General features: G+C 51.1%; 2 protein-coding genes across 3 annotated transcripts; both read right to left on the bottom strand.

The window, feature by feature from the left end:
* Positions 1-292: 292 nt before the first annotated feature.
* On the bottom strand, positions 293-7,177 carry LOC120667096 (vacuolar sorting protein 3-like). Of its 2 annotated transcripts, XM_039947123.1 has the most exons (14): positions 5,878-6,929; positions 5,066-5,341; positions 4,311-4,507; positions 4,091-4,232; positions 3,685-3,951; positions 3,539-3,611; positions 3,213-3,261; positions 2,510-2,774; positions 2,315-2,370; positions 2,136-2,204; positions 1,914-2,025; positions 1,158-1,247; positions 835-1,005; positions 293-749 (listed from the first exon to the last, which is right to left on the bottom strand). In XM_039947123.1, the coding sequence occupies exons 1-14, from the start codon at positions 6,820-6,822 to the stop codon at positions 654-656; spliced, it is 2,808 nt and encodes a 935-aa protein (XP_039803057.1). In that variant the 5' UTR covers positions 6,823-6,929; the 3' UTR covers positions 293-653. The 2 variants fall into 2 exon arrangements, with proteins under 2 accessions (XP_039803057.1, XP_039803056.1); XM_039947122.1 differs by having other exon boundaries at positions 4,091-4,507; positions 5,878-7,177.
* Positions 7,178-7,218: 41 nt separating this feature from the next.
* On the bottom strand, positions 7,219-16,648 carry LOC120667097 (formin-like protein 14). The gene is made up of 4 exons (XM_039947124.1): positions 15,162-16,648; positions 14,916-15,076; positions 13,803-14,047; positions 7,219-8,140 (listed from the first exon to the last, which is right to left on the bottom strand). The coding sequence occupies exons 1-4, from the start codon at positions 16,457-16,459 to the stop codon at positions 7,388-7,390; spliced, it is 2,457 nt and encodes an 818-aa protein (XP_039803058.1). The 5' UTR covers positions 16,460-16,648; the 3' UTR covers positions 7,219-7,387.
* Between the last annotated feature and the right edge of the window lie 306 nt (positions 16,649-16,954).

Here is a 16,954-nt window from a genome sequence, read left to right as displayed (position 1 = left end):
TCTGCAACTGCAACTAATTAAACCTATTGCGTACTACGTCAGATCACCTTTTTTTCCAAACAGAAAGGCCCTTATTTACCCTGGTGTAGCCGTGTATCTATCAACTTTCACGACCACGACCACCCCATTCATCCTCCACGAAAATGTGTTCCACACCACCATCACTGCAATGTGGTGGACCATTTTAATTTCCGGGCAGCTGGCTAGCGCTACTCATTCATCTCGCTGTCTGCTTCTTTACTTTGATTTTGTGTTGTTTTGAATCTGTAATGCATATTGTAATGCATGGGTATATCGGGTGACACATCATCATACACAAATTAAATAGTTTTTGAGTTCCTCAACAGCAGCCTCCATTTACCATCTCTCATTCTCTCTCGTAGCAGTATATTAATTTGTATCTATCAAACAATGTACTACAAGTACTAGAGCAGGCTACACATCCCCATAGCTCCTCTATCGTATTCATTCAACCTCCAGAAGAAAAAGGGAAGAAAAAAAGACACTATGGGCAAACATACGTTACATTCTTAGGGCCTATGTGGAATGCGAGTGCCTCTCCAAGCTCCGACCTCGACTTTCAAGATGTGGACAAACAACGTGAGCAATTGCAGGAGAATGCCCACCAGTCAGCAATCTTCATCCAACGCTATCTATCTACTGACAAGCCAGCTCTGTTTAAATAGAACATCTTTCCTCAAGCTACGACCACGCCCTGACGAAGAATCACCTTGCTGGTTCCGATAGCACTGCAAAATCAAGTCGCACAGAAAGCTGAAACCCCCCATGCAAATGAGTTACTGTCAAAACACCTCAAGCAGTAAATAGACATACCCTGTAGCAAACCACCGAGTCATCTGGGTACATCACAAATAGCTTGGTGCCGAGGCGAGCTCGACAGGAGTCGCAGATGCTCTCGTCAGTTAGCTGCACATGCCTTGATCTCTCCTCCAATCTTGTCAGCCGTGCATCGAGGTTTGTCGCACGCGATAAATTGTGAACAATCTAAAACACGTAAAAGGGCGGCAAACTAAACTGGTAAGATGTATCTCACATAGCTTATAACCAGAAAGAAAGTCAGTTAAAATAGGCCAAAGCCAAACCAGATGGTTTCTCAATGGACTCCACCTAAAAATTAGGAAAAGAATTATGCTCACCTGCCCTTGACGATGATGGTGCACTCGGGCTCTCAGCATTCGTAAAATTGTATCTGATGCCAACTGAAGAGGCATATCGGGGGATAATCTCTGGCACAACATTATAATTCAGATTCTTTTTCCAAAGAAACAAGTGTGTAGCAGGATAATCACACCCACAGGGGTAAGAATGCCAGATGGCAGCACCACAAAAATAACAACCTAATGATGCATTGAGTACCTTGTACTTAGGTATCAACAATGCAGTAACCTTTTTGAGACTTCTCACATTTCTAATGGACGTGTGGAATAGCAATACAAGAAAAAGGGTTGGATATCAGTTTTTCATATGTTCTTTTCCAATACCAAGATTATAGGTCATCTTATTACCTTTATCTAATTACCTACTAGGTGGCAAGTTTGCTTCATGGAAAATCTATACAGCCCCTGTTTAAAGGATCGTGGTCATTGCATAGGAATGTCTGATGCCAAGACTTGGGCACCAAAGCAGGTAAATAAAGTTAGTCAGATGTTGATGGCTGAATCCTATTGAAGAGGGAAGAATCTGTAACATATTTTATTCTAAACACTCACTTTTCAAGAGAAAAATAACACTGAAAACCACCTTTCTATACCTAACTACCTATTCTGCTCTCTCACGTGACTGATGTCATACTAGAATACTAAAGTCCAGAACAATAGCCTCTTACAAACTACCGTGCATGCAACAAGATTCTCAAATAATCTGCCAGTATAGATGCAATAATAAAGTAGTACCTCCAATACTTGCATGGGATCCAAAGATTCCCCATGATTATGAAGAAGCCGTACAGCTGCTGTAAACATAGGCTCTTTCCCATTCTGAGGATCCAAATACAAACCCAAAAGCCTGAGTTTGAAAAAAAAAAAGATCAGAGATTATTTCATATTGAGATTGTGAAGCTAGATACGAAGAAAAGGAAGGCAATATGGAAATATTGATATGAAAAAAGAGCATACTGAATATAGGCATCATCTCGACCAATCTCTGCACAATACTGCTCGGCAGCTTCACTATCCTCCAGTTTCCTTCACCACGTAATAAGCAGCACAGTCAATGGTGCAATCTACAGGCTACAATAAACCAGTACATATGAAAAGCCGCATATAGTAAAACAAATGCAACAGCCTCATCTTACAATGCTAGTATCTGAAGTACAATATTCTCTTGTCCCATCTTCCTATACAATATTGCCTGATAAAGGAAAAGGTCCCAAGTATAAGTATTATTAATGAAGACAGCACAATCAGGCAAGCAGTAGATTTGGAAAAATAATTAACCAGGCTCCAGGCAAACATGGAACTACTAGGAAGAAGATAAATCATAACATCACCTTTTCCAGCCATAGCTCAGATTCTGCTATCACATCGAGCACGTCTTCTGGATCATAGAGGTCTGAAGCTTGCAGAAACAACTGCAACTTCTCTCTTAACAAATAAATGAATTGTGCATCAGAATCAATTTCTCTATCACCTTTCGCTCTATATTTAGACTCCATATGAACTGCTTCAATTGCAGATTTGGCCAGCGAAAGAGCATATGATGTGTGATAGTGAGGGTCATCGCAACCCTGATCCTCAATCAACCATTGCAAATATCTGTATAAATTGGCTGGTTCAGTCTTCTTGATAACAGAAAGGATGTATAAGAAAAATATCATTACTACACAGCATTCTCTGCCGATGATAAAGGAAAAGAGGCAGACAAACAGTTTGAAAGAACATGTCAGGAATAATACTGATTGCATAATGATTGCACCAGAAATTAAGTCATTGAGAGCATGGGGCAAAATTAGTCTAAAACTCTTGGCGACAAAAAGTTTGAAGGCTGTTGCATACTTAGGGTTCTTTGCTGAAGGTTGCAAAAACATAAAAGCTACCATAAAAAATGTCCGTAGGGTAACCATACTACTTTTATCACTCATATTTTCTTCACACAAAACGTTTGGAGTATAATATGAAATTAAAAGATTATGTTTGGATTGTGGAATTAGGAGATTTAAACTTGTTGAAAAGTTCATGGCCAATCACATATACCTTTGATGTATCACAACCTTCTCTGTATCAACAGCAGCGATAACCTTTTCTGCAAAATAGAATTATTCAAAGAAAAATGGTAACAAAGTTTATTACAATAATAGCCCATTTAAGTATCCCTAACCCTCGATTACTAAAAGAAACCATATTCCTGGATGTTATAAAATCAACTATAATAATGAAACAGTTTATTTTAAAACAGTCCACCCCTCTGTCCCTATTAACATTCTCTGACACACATGCTCAGAAACTGGAAAATGTTGTCCATGATTATTATGTAGTAAAAGCATGCTGATACATTGGTTTATCTGGAACAAAACAATTACCTGGTGAGAGTTGATTTTCCCTCATCTCTGATGTTAAAACTGCAATGGCCAGCTCTTGGTCAATGTCTGCCACCTGCAAGTAAACATTCAGTAATAAAACGCTCGCTATAAGATAAACAAATCCTTAACCTGAAACACATACATACCCATCCAAGATGTTCCAGAACAAGGTCCTCATCGGATGATGTTTTGAGGATCTTGGCTGCTTCAATAGCGGCAATCTCCTCAGACCTTTTGTCAACCGAAGTTCCACAAGAACCATTTTCAGACTGATCTTTCCACAAACCTGCACTGTAATTCCTTGCCAATATACGCCATATAGCAAGAGCTTTGGAGCACATTCCTTTACTGCCATATAAGAAAGCAAGTGTCCGCAAATGTCCAGAGTCATCCAAAAGGGATTCCAGTTCATCCTGCAAAATGCAGCAAGCAGCTTTCTTAGTGTTCACTCATATGTGATGATTAGAATGGAACCACAATGTGCTCTGTCAATTCGATACTTCAACGCACAAAAGCACATAGGATGCAGATGTCTAAAGAGCATGTACATACCACGACACAGCTATTCTGGGATGATGCAAGCTTCTCCATGTCATCAACAAGATCGAGTGCTCTATAAAGATACATCAGAAAAGTATCAATTCCTTCCATCTCCAGAGATGACAGATTTTTCGCTCGCAATGCACATAGGTACCTGGTTTCATTCAGCATTTCTGCAGTTAGATGTGGCTTCCCAGTGACACAATGAATATAAACCATGCATGAATCACACCTGATAATATTTCTGATCGCTAGTTCCAAAAGATCAGCTCTACTTGGTGGGTTTGAAAGGAAATCTTCATCCACAACTGTATCAACACCTGCCTTTTTCAGAAACAATGCCTGTTGAACTGTTACCAGTCCTTCATCAATAACTTCTTCGAGGGGCTTAGGGGGTGGATGCAAACCCCAATAACGCTTTCTTGGCACCTAATGTATGCAGAATATCATTGTTAGCAGTTACCATTAGAAACAAATAGCTAAACATAGAAGGCAGCAGGTAACATGAAGATTGTTAGGTTTCTCCCTAGCTTCTAATTAGTAGGTATGGACATAGGGTACAATACTTATCGAGACTGATAAGTGTATGAACATCTTAAATTTGGAATTAAGTGCCAGTAGAGCCCTTAAGGAAAAGTTGAAAACTAAACATAAACTGAAAGATTGAGTTGAGTAATCATAAATAGTCTAGCTCATTAAGGCTCAACAAGTTCTTTTCTATAACTCTTGTGCTAAAATGTGGTCAAGGTGGTCCATACCAAGAAACGATTAGTTGATTCAGATTTATTGGATAATTATAAGAGCTCAATGTAATCACTAAATGTGAATTTTCAGCATGAACAGAAATAGGTTAAGACTTGAGACAACTTGATAAGGCAGTACTTGTGGAACTCAACTCGTGATTACATCACAATTTAGTTTAGAAACGGAGCTAAATCAGTTCTCTCCTATAAAATATCCCAACTAACAAGTGGCAGTGTAGCATACCAGATCTGACCAACGGTTAGGATCCCGCATGATGAACGGAAATATTTCTGATGGCTGCATAGTCTCCGAGAGCAAGAAGTGATTAACTGCATCCTCAAAACGCAAGTCGAAAAACAACAAGAATCCAAGTTGTGCATGGACAAAGGAGATCATATCTTTTGAGATTTCACCATCTGTCTCAAACTCTTCTAGCAGAGAAATAGCTTCCTTGTAGTTCTTTCTTCGTAAGGATGCCTTAATCTGCTCTACTGCAGATACTTTACGGTAGCAAAAAACCTGGATAAGCCAATTGATTCCTATATAAGTACTGTACACGAGTATAATTTGCATAAATAACTAAACATCTTTTAAAATTTACACCCTTACAAATACAGTTTGCATATCAATGAAGGAAATATTCTAAGTTCCACTACAATAAGCCTATCCTTTACATTAGTCTTAGATGATGACATAGGGTACCAAAATTGTATAAGAATGGTAAAAGGCAGCCTTATTTATGCAACTTATAACTAGTGCATACCAACATCTGTAAGGTAAGCTGCCGCACTTGTAAAACTAAAGGCCAAACACAGTAGTATACACCCTTTAGTTATCAACCCAAGCCAAATTCATATAGGTAGTATGTCCTGTTCCGTGTGCTTGGTCGATTGCATCAACTTAGGATGCATGTAATGCAAAGCCAAAGCTATGTTCATCAGTTGTGGTACCACATAACACTATTAGAATTTGGATACAGAAGTTCGAACTGATAATGGAGAATTTGGATACAGAAGTTGAAATGAGTAATAGATGAGTTAAGGTACCTACCTTACCTTATAAGCCGTAGCAATCACAACTAGCTCCGTGCCAATCCCATCGTCATCGCTAGCCACAATCAAAATGCCTTGACCAGTCCTGGCAACAGGAACTGTCTGTAGGTGCGCGCCATTTCTCCTCCTGTATACATCCACCTTGGAGTCCCCAGCAACAATCACATAGGGGAACACCTCTGCTATACAGTCCGGTGTGGTGTTGAACACCAAGCTACTCCCGACCGGCTGGCCAAATTTGTCGACAACCACGCCCACATTATCCACCAGGAGCATCGCCTCGTCACCGCCGGAGAGTGGCCTTACCCTTGGGCGCCCCGAGGATTCTGGGAGCGTGAATATGCCCACACCCTGGCCGGCGGTGCTAGAGAAGAGCGAGTACCCAGTTGCAGTGGCAACGAAGATGGAGTCGTCAACCCAAGCGAGCGCCTTGACCCCCTCGACGGCGGCGATGTCGCGCGTCTGCACATCCAGCTCGTCGCCGTCCTGCAACGTGAGGTCCACGCGCAGCAGCTTCTTGCCGACGGAGACGGCGATGGAGCATGACGGGGAGGCCGGGTCAGCGGAATAACCGCGGCGGGCGGCAACGGCGGCGACGTTGCGCAGGGAGCCGAGGCGGCGGACGGGGCGGGTGAGGAGTGGATCGGCGAGGAGGAGGAGACCGTCGGCGAGGACGAGGAGGCGGGCGACGGAGGGGAGCGGGAGGATGGCGGAGACGGGGATGGTGGCGCCGATGGGGAGGAGGCGGAGGAACTCGGGGTTGGAGGGATCCTGGAGGGAGAAGAGGAGCAGCTTGCCGCCGCCGGTGCCGAGGTAGAGCAGGTGGGCGGAGAGGGCGGCGGCGCGGACGGTGAGAGGGGAGGAGGCGGGGACGCCGGCGAGCGCTGCGGGGTCGAGCGTGGCAAGGGGCTCGAGGGCCGCGCGGGAGGCCGGCGGCTGGGATCCCATCGGAATTGCGGTTAGGGTTAGGGGAAGCTAGGCGCCATGGCCACTAGCCCGCTACTAGTCGATCGGTCGGTCAGGCCAGTCAAAACTGCTCGAGCACCTGCTTGGTTTGCTCGGAGTCAGAGGCCAAGGAGGAAGACGACTCCAGAAAGAGGGAGAGACTTTCCAACGCCAAAACATCATGCCAGCTGCTGAATTGAGCAACCATCCGTGGTCGAAACAAAAAGGGAAAAAGAATCTGCATCTGTTACCCTGACCAAACAAATCGCACTGAACTCTGAAGATTAATCGACGTAGAGGTTGAACAACGCGAAACACGGGAGCCAAACCATCAAGAATTCCGAGACCGGCTTCCTTGGCAGGACCGCAGCAGCATTCAGAGACGACATAACGATAACATTCAGAAACTTTATACAAGCCATCATGTTATATATAGGGCGACGTCGCTTAACATAGCATATCATTGTTCTCATCTACTGCTAGCACTAGGAACGATAATTGTTCAAATAGATTGATATTCTACAAAAAGAGGGCGGCTAAGATTTTGGCCCAAGACAGCTCCAGCGGCTTAAGGTGTCATCCCCATGGGCGCAGCGGTCCAGCTTGCCATTGTCGCGCTGACCCAACTGTTGCCACTGATCTCACCAGCCTCCTTGCAGATCCGGTCTAGCATAGCTAGGAACTCCCTCACTCTGGCGAAAGTTCTGAACATGTGAGCTTCATCGGTGGCTGATTCGCCATGGAAGTACTCCGCCATCTCCTTCACCGAAGACAGGCAGATGCTCTCCTGGGACTGGAGCTTCAGGATCTCCTCTTCAGCTTGCCTCAGGAACGTGCTCATGCTGTTGTGGAAACGCCGAGCGCTCTCGGCCGATGTGACCATGCTGTTCAGCCTCAGCACATCCTGGACCTTCCCGAGCCCCATGCCGAGCTCCGACACGCTTCTGCTGAGCATCCCTATGTCAATGGACGCAGCTTTCTTCGTGTTGCTCAGCTCAGCTGCAAGTTTGGAGACAACCTCAAGACCGTGCTTCCTGCTTTCAGCATCGCCCTGCACAGTGCTTGTGTTCATTTTGGATGTGGCTGACCCATGATGCATCACATTGCATCCTTCAGGTTTCAAAATTTCCTGGACAACAAACTGCACAAGTGCAGCCTTCCCATCAGCACCCTTCACGTCGACAATCTTCAGAACAGTGTTTGGCTCCAAGCCATGTGAACTTGGAGACCCTGCATTGATGCTCATGAAGTTGCCGAAATTCATAACAGCCTCAACGACTTTGTGGAATAGCCTGCTGCTTCTCATCTCCTGGCAAGCCCCCTGCATGAATGCAATGAAAATGACATTCAGACATTAATACATGATAGTACAACAACAGCAACATAGCCTTTTGTCCCAAGCGAGTTGGGGTAGGCTAGAGATGAAACCCAAAAGACACAAAGGTCACGGTTCAGGCACGTTGATAGCTAGTCTCCAAGCGCTCCTATCCAAAGCTACCTCCTCAGAGATACCCAATCTTTAAGGTCTCTCTTAACCGACTCGTCCCAAGTCAGTTTAGGTCTACCTCTACCCCTCTTTATCTTATCGACACGCTTTAGCACCCCACTACGCACCGGCGCCTCCGGAGGCCTCCGTTGGACATGTCCAAACCATCTCAACCGATGTTGGGTAAGTTTCTCCTCAATTGGTGCCACTCCTACCCTTTCCCGAATAACTTCGTTCCGGACTCTATCCCTCCTTGTGTGCCCGCAAAACCACCGCAACATCCGCATCTCTGCTACACTCAGTTGCTGAACATATCGCCTTTTTTGTAGGCTGTCGGTACCCCAGGACTGGGGTACTCCCTCTTGCTGTATCTAGGCAAGAGTCTTGTAGTTATCCTTAATTACGTCCAGCAGCCGGTCCCCTGCGGTCCGGAGCCCGGTTCGCCCGACAACGGTACCGGACCCGTCCCCTGGTTAGTTCCGGGAGCACCACGTGTTCCCGGAAGAAGCAGGCGCTCAGCCCGAACAGCCGAAGGCACCGGACCTCGCATGGGGGTCCGGATCCCCAGGGAATCCCGGACCCCCCATGGGGTCCCGGACCCCTGTATAGTAACCGGACCCCTCACCAAGGGAAGGAATCGACACCCCACCTCGGGGTGGTCCGGAGCCGCCACGTGTCTGCAAGCACAGACACGTATATAAGGCCGCTTGGTCTCCATATTAAGGCTCACCTACCACTGCATTCATTGCGATAGGAGGACGTCCGCATTGATGTAGCAGAAGCCGAGGCGATTCTTTGACCAGGGGGCACTATTGATCGCGTATAACCAAGATGCATAGTGGAGCTGCTGGCGCCGCCCACGCCGCGCCTGCCAGTCTGCCATAACAGATGGATACGACGGCTCGGCTTCACCCATTATGACGCCTACATAATAGCCTCAACAGGTCACGCCGCAAGCATTGTTCCCCCAACGGGCACCTTGCTGACGGGACAAGAGAAGACCTCCCTTCGTCAGAGGGTCAACAGGGCATGGAAGCATATCGGAGGAAAGATTCGCAACCACTGTAGCCATTTAATTACTCTGCGCAGTACGCTGCACAGTCACGTTGGGCCCACCTGTCGGGGCATTAACGTCCTATGTATCCGCACCCCTTCGTCTATAAAAGGGGGCGTCCGCTAGAAGAAAACTCAGGCTGGGAAAAGCCAAGACCCGGCTGAGGATAGGTGGATACACAATCAAGAACAATACTTCTCCCAGTGGACGTAGGGTATTACGCTCCGGCGGCCCGAACCACTCTAGATCGTGAGTTCTTGTGCGCCTGACTCAGAGCTAGATTAGCCCAATCGCCTAGTATCTTCCCGAGTACTCCCTCTCTGGGAATAGGCGGGTGCGTTCCGCCACCCGGCTGTGGGTACCCCAGAAATCCCACGATATTTGGCGCCGTCCGTGGGAAAGTCAGGTGCGGGCTGGATCTTCAGGCTCCAGGGGCTGTGTTCATCCTCTGCAACGGCGAACGAGAAGATGAAGGAAGACAGGGCGTCACCCACGCCACATGTCGTGACACTAGGGCATCAACGCCCACGGTGCGGCGGCGCACGGCAGCGGCGTTTGTTGTGCGTCGCCACTGCGACACCTCAGAGCCGGCGCGGCAACGTACTGCGGAGGCGCCGCTACGCGCTGCCGCCCCTATGTCGGCTCAAGGTTTTCTCTCAAGCAACGACCACACCTCTGCGGCGGCATGGCGTCGGCTCAAGGCTTTCTCTCAACATGGAGCCTGGAGCCGACGGCCATCCCGGAGGAAGTTGGCCGAGTCGTCATGTCGTCTCCGGCGCCACCCGAGGTGCTTGGTGCTGCTACAGACAGGACCCACCGCTAGGCGCGGGGGCCTCTGGCGCGAGCACCAAGGACAAGCCGGCGAACGACCGCCCTTCTCCACACTCCGTGCTCGTCCATACGAGCACACATTTTCCCGCTGCGCCAGGACAGAAAGCCAGCTCCTGCCGCAGCGGAGGGCGGCGGCTGGCTCCCGGTGGCGGACGGCGGCGGCAGGGGGCCTCTTCCATTCAAAGCCAAAGAATTTGTCTCATGCTACCTAAGCATATGACAGCTCTTAGGCAAGGAGTGGCCCCCCGAGCTCCCGAGGTGATGCTAGATGATGCAGTTCAGGCACATCTAGGGCGTCTTCGCCTCCGACGACTATGAAGAATTCAGGAGTGGCCGTACCACTTCCAGTCGGAGAAGAACACGCTGTATAGCATGCAGCCGTAGGTTACTCCTAAGAAAAGATTAAGAGAGTTCCTCCTTTGTAATAACGTGGCGCCTACGTGTGTGTCCAGAGCGGTCAAGGTCTGACCTTGTAAACCCGACCTCTGGCCCTATCACGCAAACAGGCAAAAAGCGGTCCGGAGAGGTGGAGGTCCGACCTCGTAATCCCGACCTCTGATGTATACCGTGATAACCACAATAATAAAGGAGATTTATTTTCTTAGTCATATCTCGACTCCACCCTGATTACATTCATTCGTTCTGGTTGGCTATTTCTTGGTTAACCGTCTCTTCCCCCCAAACAGAGTCTTTTCTTTTGTTGCTAGCGATCCAAGTTGGGTTACCGGCTTGAACTCAGGTGAGGACGCCCCTTCTAGCTGGAAGGCAGTCCGGACCCCTAAGGACCTGCTCTGGAGAAGTGGTACTCGTATCCTGGGGTAGAGGAGCTCCGCGTAGCTTAGCCTGGTAATGTACCCTAAGTTTACGTACTTCACTACCCTGTTACAAGTACTCTAGTATCCGAGACTGCTGTCTTTAGAGGTCCCGGGCTCCCTTCTAGTATAAGGCTTGGTTTCTTGCACCTTACTGTGAGGTCCGGTGACATATTCCTTTGGTTCGTCAGCAATAACTCAAGTCCACTCCGGTGGCCCGCTCTGGCGGAGACCGCTCGCCACGGTCGACTCAAGTCCACTCCGGTGGCCCGCTCCGGCGGAGACCGCTCGCCACGGTCGACTCAAGTCCACTCCGGTGGCCCGCTCCGGCGGAGACCGCTCGCCACGGTCGACTCAAGTCCACTCCGGTGGCCCGCTCAGGCGGAGACCGCTCGCCACGGTCGACTCAAGTCCACTCCGGTGGCCTGCTCCGGCGGAGATCGCTCGCCACGGTCGACTCAAGTCCACTCCGGTGGCCCGCTCCGGCGGAGACCGCTCGCCACGGTCGGCAAGAGCCAGGTCCGGGAAATAATGCTTGCTCCCTGAGCGATCCGAAGTCTGTGTAGCCACTTAGTTTGGTTCCGTACCCTAAGCCTACACCTTCGTCGCTCTGTGGAGAGCACTCTAGTGCCTAAACCTGGCAACAGGTGTACCGGCCTCAGGGGTCCGGGACGCCCGCTCTCTCCATGAGCACACCAACGCAATCAGGTTGCGTAGAAACACATCACGGTAGTGGCCCCACCCGCGGGTTCGTACCTCTCCCGAGGTGGGCCCGGGGGCCACTGTCGGTACCCCAGGACTGGGGTACCCCCTCTTACTGTGTCTAAGCAAGGGCCTTGTAGTTGTCCTTGACTACGTCCAAACAGCCGGACCCCTGTGGTCCGGAGTCCTGTTCTCCTGGCAACGGTCCCGGACCTGTCTCACGGCTGGGAAAGGTCCAGGAACGCCGCGTGTCCCGGAAGAGGCAGGCGGTTAGCCCGAACAGCCGGGGCTCCGGACCTCCCGTGGAGACCGGACCCCCGCGGAAGTCCCGGACCCCTCATGGGGTCCCGGACCCCTGTATAGTAACCGGACCCCTCACTAAGGGAAGAAATCGACACCCCGTCTTGAGGTGGTCCGGAGCCGACACATGTCTTCAAACACAGACACGTATACAAGGCCGATTGGTCTCCATACTAAGCCTCACCCACCACTGCATTCATTGTGGTAGGTGGACGTCCGCATTGATACAGCAGAAGCCGAGGCGATTCTTTGACTAGGAGGTACTATTGATCGCGTATTACCAAGGTGCATAGTGGAGCTGCTGGCGCCGCCCACACCGCGCCTGTCAGTCTGCCATAACAGATGGATACGACGGCTCGGCTCCACCCATTATGACGCCTACATAATAGCCTCAACAGGTCACGCCGCAAGCTACGCTCCCTTAACGGGCGCCTTGCTGACGGGACAAGAGAAGACCTCCCTTCGTCAGAGGGTCAGCAAGGCATGGAAGCATATCGGAGGAAAGATTCGCCACCACTGTAGCCATTTAATTACTCTGCGCAGTACGCTGCACAGTCACGTTGGGCCCACCTGTCGGGGCATCAACGTCCTATGTATCCGCACCCCTTGGTCTATAAAAGGGGAGCGTCCGCTAGAAGAAAACTCAGGCTGGATAAAAGCCAAGACCCGGCAGAGGATAGGTGGATACACAATCAAGAACAATACTTCTCCCAGTGGACGTAGGGTATTACGCTCCGGCGGCCCGAACCACTCTAGATCGTGAGTTCTTGTGCGCCTGACTCAGAGCTAGATTAGCCCAATCGCCTAGTATCTTCCCGAGTACTCCCTCTCTGGGAATAGGCGGGTGCGTTCCGCCACCCGGCTGTGGGTACCCTAGAAATCCCACGATAGCATTCATTGCGATAGGAGGACGTCCGCATTGATGTAGCAGAAGCCGAGGCGATTCTTTGACCAGGGGGCACTATTGATCGCGTATTACCAAGATGCATAGTGGAGCTGCTGGCGCCGCCCACGCCGCGCCTGCCAGTCTGGCATAACAGATGGATACGACGGCTCGGCTTCACCCATTATGACGCCTACATAATAGCCTCAACAGGTCACGCCGCAAGCTACGTTCCCCCAACGGGCACCTTGCTGACGGGACAAGAGAAGACCTCCCTTCGTCAGAGGGTCAGCAGGGCATGGAAGCATATCGGAGGGAAGATTCGCAACCACTGTAGCCATTTAATTACTCTGCGCAGTACGCTGCACAGTCACGTTGGGCCCACCTGTCGGGGCATCAACATCTTATGTATCCGCACCCCTTGGTCTATAAAAGGGGGGCGTCCGCTAGAAGAAAACTCAGGCTGGGAAAAAGCCAAGACCCGGCTGAGGATAGGTTCATACACAACCGAGATCAATACCTCTCCCAGTGGATGTAGGGTATTACGCTCCGGCGGCCCGAACCACTCTAGATCGTGTGTTCTTGTGTGCCTGACTCAGAGCTAGATTAGCCCAATCGCCTAGTACCTTCCCGAGTACTCCCTCTCTGGGAATAGGCGGGTGCGTTCCGCCACCCGGCTGTGGGTACCCCAGAAATCCCACGATATAGGCCAACATTCAGCATTGTACAACAGCCTCTATAACATCCACATCTCTAATACATGATAGTACAAAGTAGGAAATGTCACAAAGGTAATATCATTTGTGCACAATATAATCCCAAACACTCATGTGGTATGCCTACCCATACAACATAATTTACACATCCAGTATACATGCTAAACGCAAATCTCTTTCCTAAAAAAATGTATATTACCTCAAGAGTAGCATATGACAGCCTCAGCTGATTGACCTCCAAATAGAAACTGGCAATGTAGAGCATGGCATCCACTCTTTTGAATGCAAACGGCACATCCAGCATTGCCTTCACAAAAGCCTCAACTGGGCAAAGTCTGGTTAGCGAATCATCCTTGAAATATTTCAGCTTAAGCTCTTCTTCATTGCTGAGGACCATCTGAGTGAGCATCTGTAGTGTTTCTACTCCCAAACCATGTGCATTGCCTGTAACCAGCAAAGGAGACATACTGAATTACAGTCTTATAGACTACTAAATAAACCTGTGCCCAGGAAAAGAAACATACTGAATTACTGACTACTAAACATACTGTAATTGATCGACTTCAGGAATCACAAATTCGCTATGACATAAAACAAAGAGTGGTGTCTCTTAAAAAAAAAGGCAAATGTGTCTGAAAAGCAAATATGGAACTACCCGTGAAGAAATTCAATGGCCAACAAAATGCCCCATCGATACCCTGAACACGATCTATTTCTAGGATATAGACAAAGACAATGCACACCTAGAATGAAAGCAGGCTGTGTAACTCGTTTTTTTTAAATGTATGACAGTAGGAGGGGTATGCCATGTAGCCATTGGTAAGGACCCCAATGTTTATTCAGCCTGTTCGGTTGCTCTAAACGGGCTGGGCTGGCTGGCTGGCTGGAGGAATGTGTGTGCCGCAATACCTGCCCTGCTGCTAGCCCACCCGTTGTTTACAGAATGACATGTGGGGCAGGAGAAGCTGGGTGCGGAGCTGTCAGTGGGTTGGGGTGGAGTGCCAGTGGCGCAGTGAACACTGAGGTGCTGTTTGTTGCGGCGGTGTTCCTCCAGCCAGCCAGCCAGCCAGCCAGCCCAGCCGGTTTAGAGCATCCGAACAGGCTAATTGAAGACAATCATTCATGTAACTCATAATCAACAAGGCACCATGTGATGCTGCGAACATGGCCATTGGTACCACCAAGTTCAAGGCCCCCACAAGTAATAAACACTAGAGTACTTTCATCCACGAAAGATTACAACTTTGGCAGCATTTTTCGGAGAAAACTCAACCTGGTTTGAGCGATAGAGGAAAGAGCAATCTATATGTACCTTCCAAGAGGGCGTCCCTCAGTTGCTCCTTGGAAACTCCCAATGCCCCTACAACCATCCCAAGACCATGGCACCTGGGAGCACCGAGCAAACACACCTCCCTCGGTGCCGCAACCGCTGCAGTTTTGTTGAGGTATAGCTGGATCACCTCGTCCTTCATGCTGTTACATGCATTGCAGGGCAGAGTGTCTGAGAAATCAAATCCAATCCGCGAGTAGAAGAGGAAAAGTGAAGATTTGGTCCTACTGCAAAGAGCTGGGCTTCAGCTTGTCCGAGTGCAAAGGCCGCAACTTGCGCACGTCCTTGTCATCGGAGTCGCCATCATCAGAGGAAGCAACTGCTGCTCGAGGCGGCACGGGCACGAAGGGGTTCCACGCGTGCGCCGCCACGGGCTCCGCAGCACCCTTGGGCGGCGACGGCCTCCGCTTAGGGGGCGACGGATTCGGGGCTCGGCCACGCGGCTGAGGAATGGACGGCGGGCGGAGATGGACGGGGCTGGAGCCGAGCGTGGGTGAAGATGCCGACGGTGACGAGGGAGAGAGCGACGACGACGACGCGTCGGCGGCGGCGGCGGGAGGCACGGTGCTGGGGTCGGAGGCGGAGCTGCGGGAGGCGAACTCGCCGGAGGGCGGGCCGACCCGCGGGAGCGGTGGCAGGGGGCGGAGCTCCGGCGAACCAGGCCGGAGACTGGAACTCGTCCCCGGGGCCTGCTGCGACGGCGGCGGGGTGGCGAGGGTGCCGAGGTAGAGGAACTCGGTGCTGGGGTTGGACGAGGAGGTAGGCATTGGCGGCGGCTTGAGGCGGCGGCCCTCCTCGTCCCCGTCATCGTCGTCGCCGGCGTTGCTGCGGTGCGCCGCGGCGGCAGAGGAGGCCGCGGCCCCGTGGTGGCCGCTGTGGCGGAGGCGACGGACGAGGTGGATGGAGAGGAGCGCGGAGAGGAGGAGGAGGCAGAGCGAGAGCAAGGAGAGGAGCAGCGCCTGGAGCACCGGGAAGCGGCGGGAGCCGGATGCGTGCGGGGTCGGGGCGACAAGGTTGGAGATGTTGGCCGGGAACGTCGGGAGGCCGCCGTCGCCGGAGGAGGAGGGCTGGGTCTCGGCGGCGGGAGGCGGCGGCGTGGGGACGGCGGGGAAGAAAGGGTTGTTGGTGAAGGGATAGGGGTCGGTGGAGGGGTTAGCGGAGGAGGACGGGTACTTGGGCGTGGGCGAGGTTGTGGCGACTGGCGGAGCGGGCGTCGGCGTGGGCGTCGGAGGCGGCGCCTGCGCGGCTGCCGGCGGTACGGCGACGGGAGTGGGCGTCACCGGCGTGTGTTTGTGGCGTGGTGGAGGCGGAGGTGGAAGGGGGAAGCTACTGGGCGGCGGTGTGAGTGGGGGGGCAGGAGGCGCGACGTGGCGGTGGCGACGGGGAGGGCGCGGTGCCGCCGGCGGCGTAGCCGGCGGGAGCGGGGCTGTTGTTTGGGCGGTGGAGCAGATGGCGACGGCGGACAGCAGCAGCAGCAGCAGCAGCAGCAGCAGGGAGAAGAGGACGCAGGCACGAGGCGGCGGCATTGCGCGCCGCGATCCGGCCGCCTCCGCCGGCGGCGGCTGCGCTCACGGGTGGAGACTGGAGAGAGAAAAGGGGGAGCGGCCGGGGGCAAGCGAACAGCGGGAGCAGGCGGTGAAGTGAAATGGGGGGTCTGGGTTTTGGCGTGAGCGCGTGGCTGTGCACGCAGGGCGCAGTGATGATCCTGCGCTACAGCTAGCTGCCGCTGGGCGTTTGTTCCTATTTCCAGCAGCTACCGTATATAGTTGCGGATGCGCATTTTGCGTGCTCGCGTGCTGCCGTAGCCACTCCATCAGGGGTCGTATCCCGCGTCACATTTTAGGAGAGTATGAGAGAGGCAGCGGAAACTTACGGACTCTCCTCTGCGCATCTAGCTCACCAAAGCTCCGGTTCAGACTGTTGGTTGAGGAGAGAGAAACGAGAGAGAAGTTGGTTGATGAGATAAGATTGAGGTAGGGCCCATAGATATTTTCTATTCACATACGCATTCGGATACACGA

The sequence above is a fragment of the Panicum virgatum genome, chromosome 3N, assembly GCF_016808335.1.
Source record: "Panicum virgatum strain AP13 chromosome 3N, P.virgatum_v5, whole genome shotgun sequence".
NCBI classification, from domain to species: domain Eukaryota; kingdom Viridiplantae; phylum Streptophyta; class Magnoliopsida; order Poales; family Poaceae; genus Panicum; species Panicum virgatum.
The sequence above is the reverse complement of the archived record's forward strand: the minus strand, read 5'-3'. Positions and strand labels throughout refer to the sequence as shown.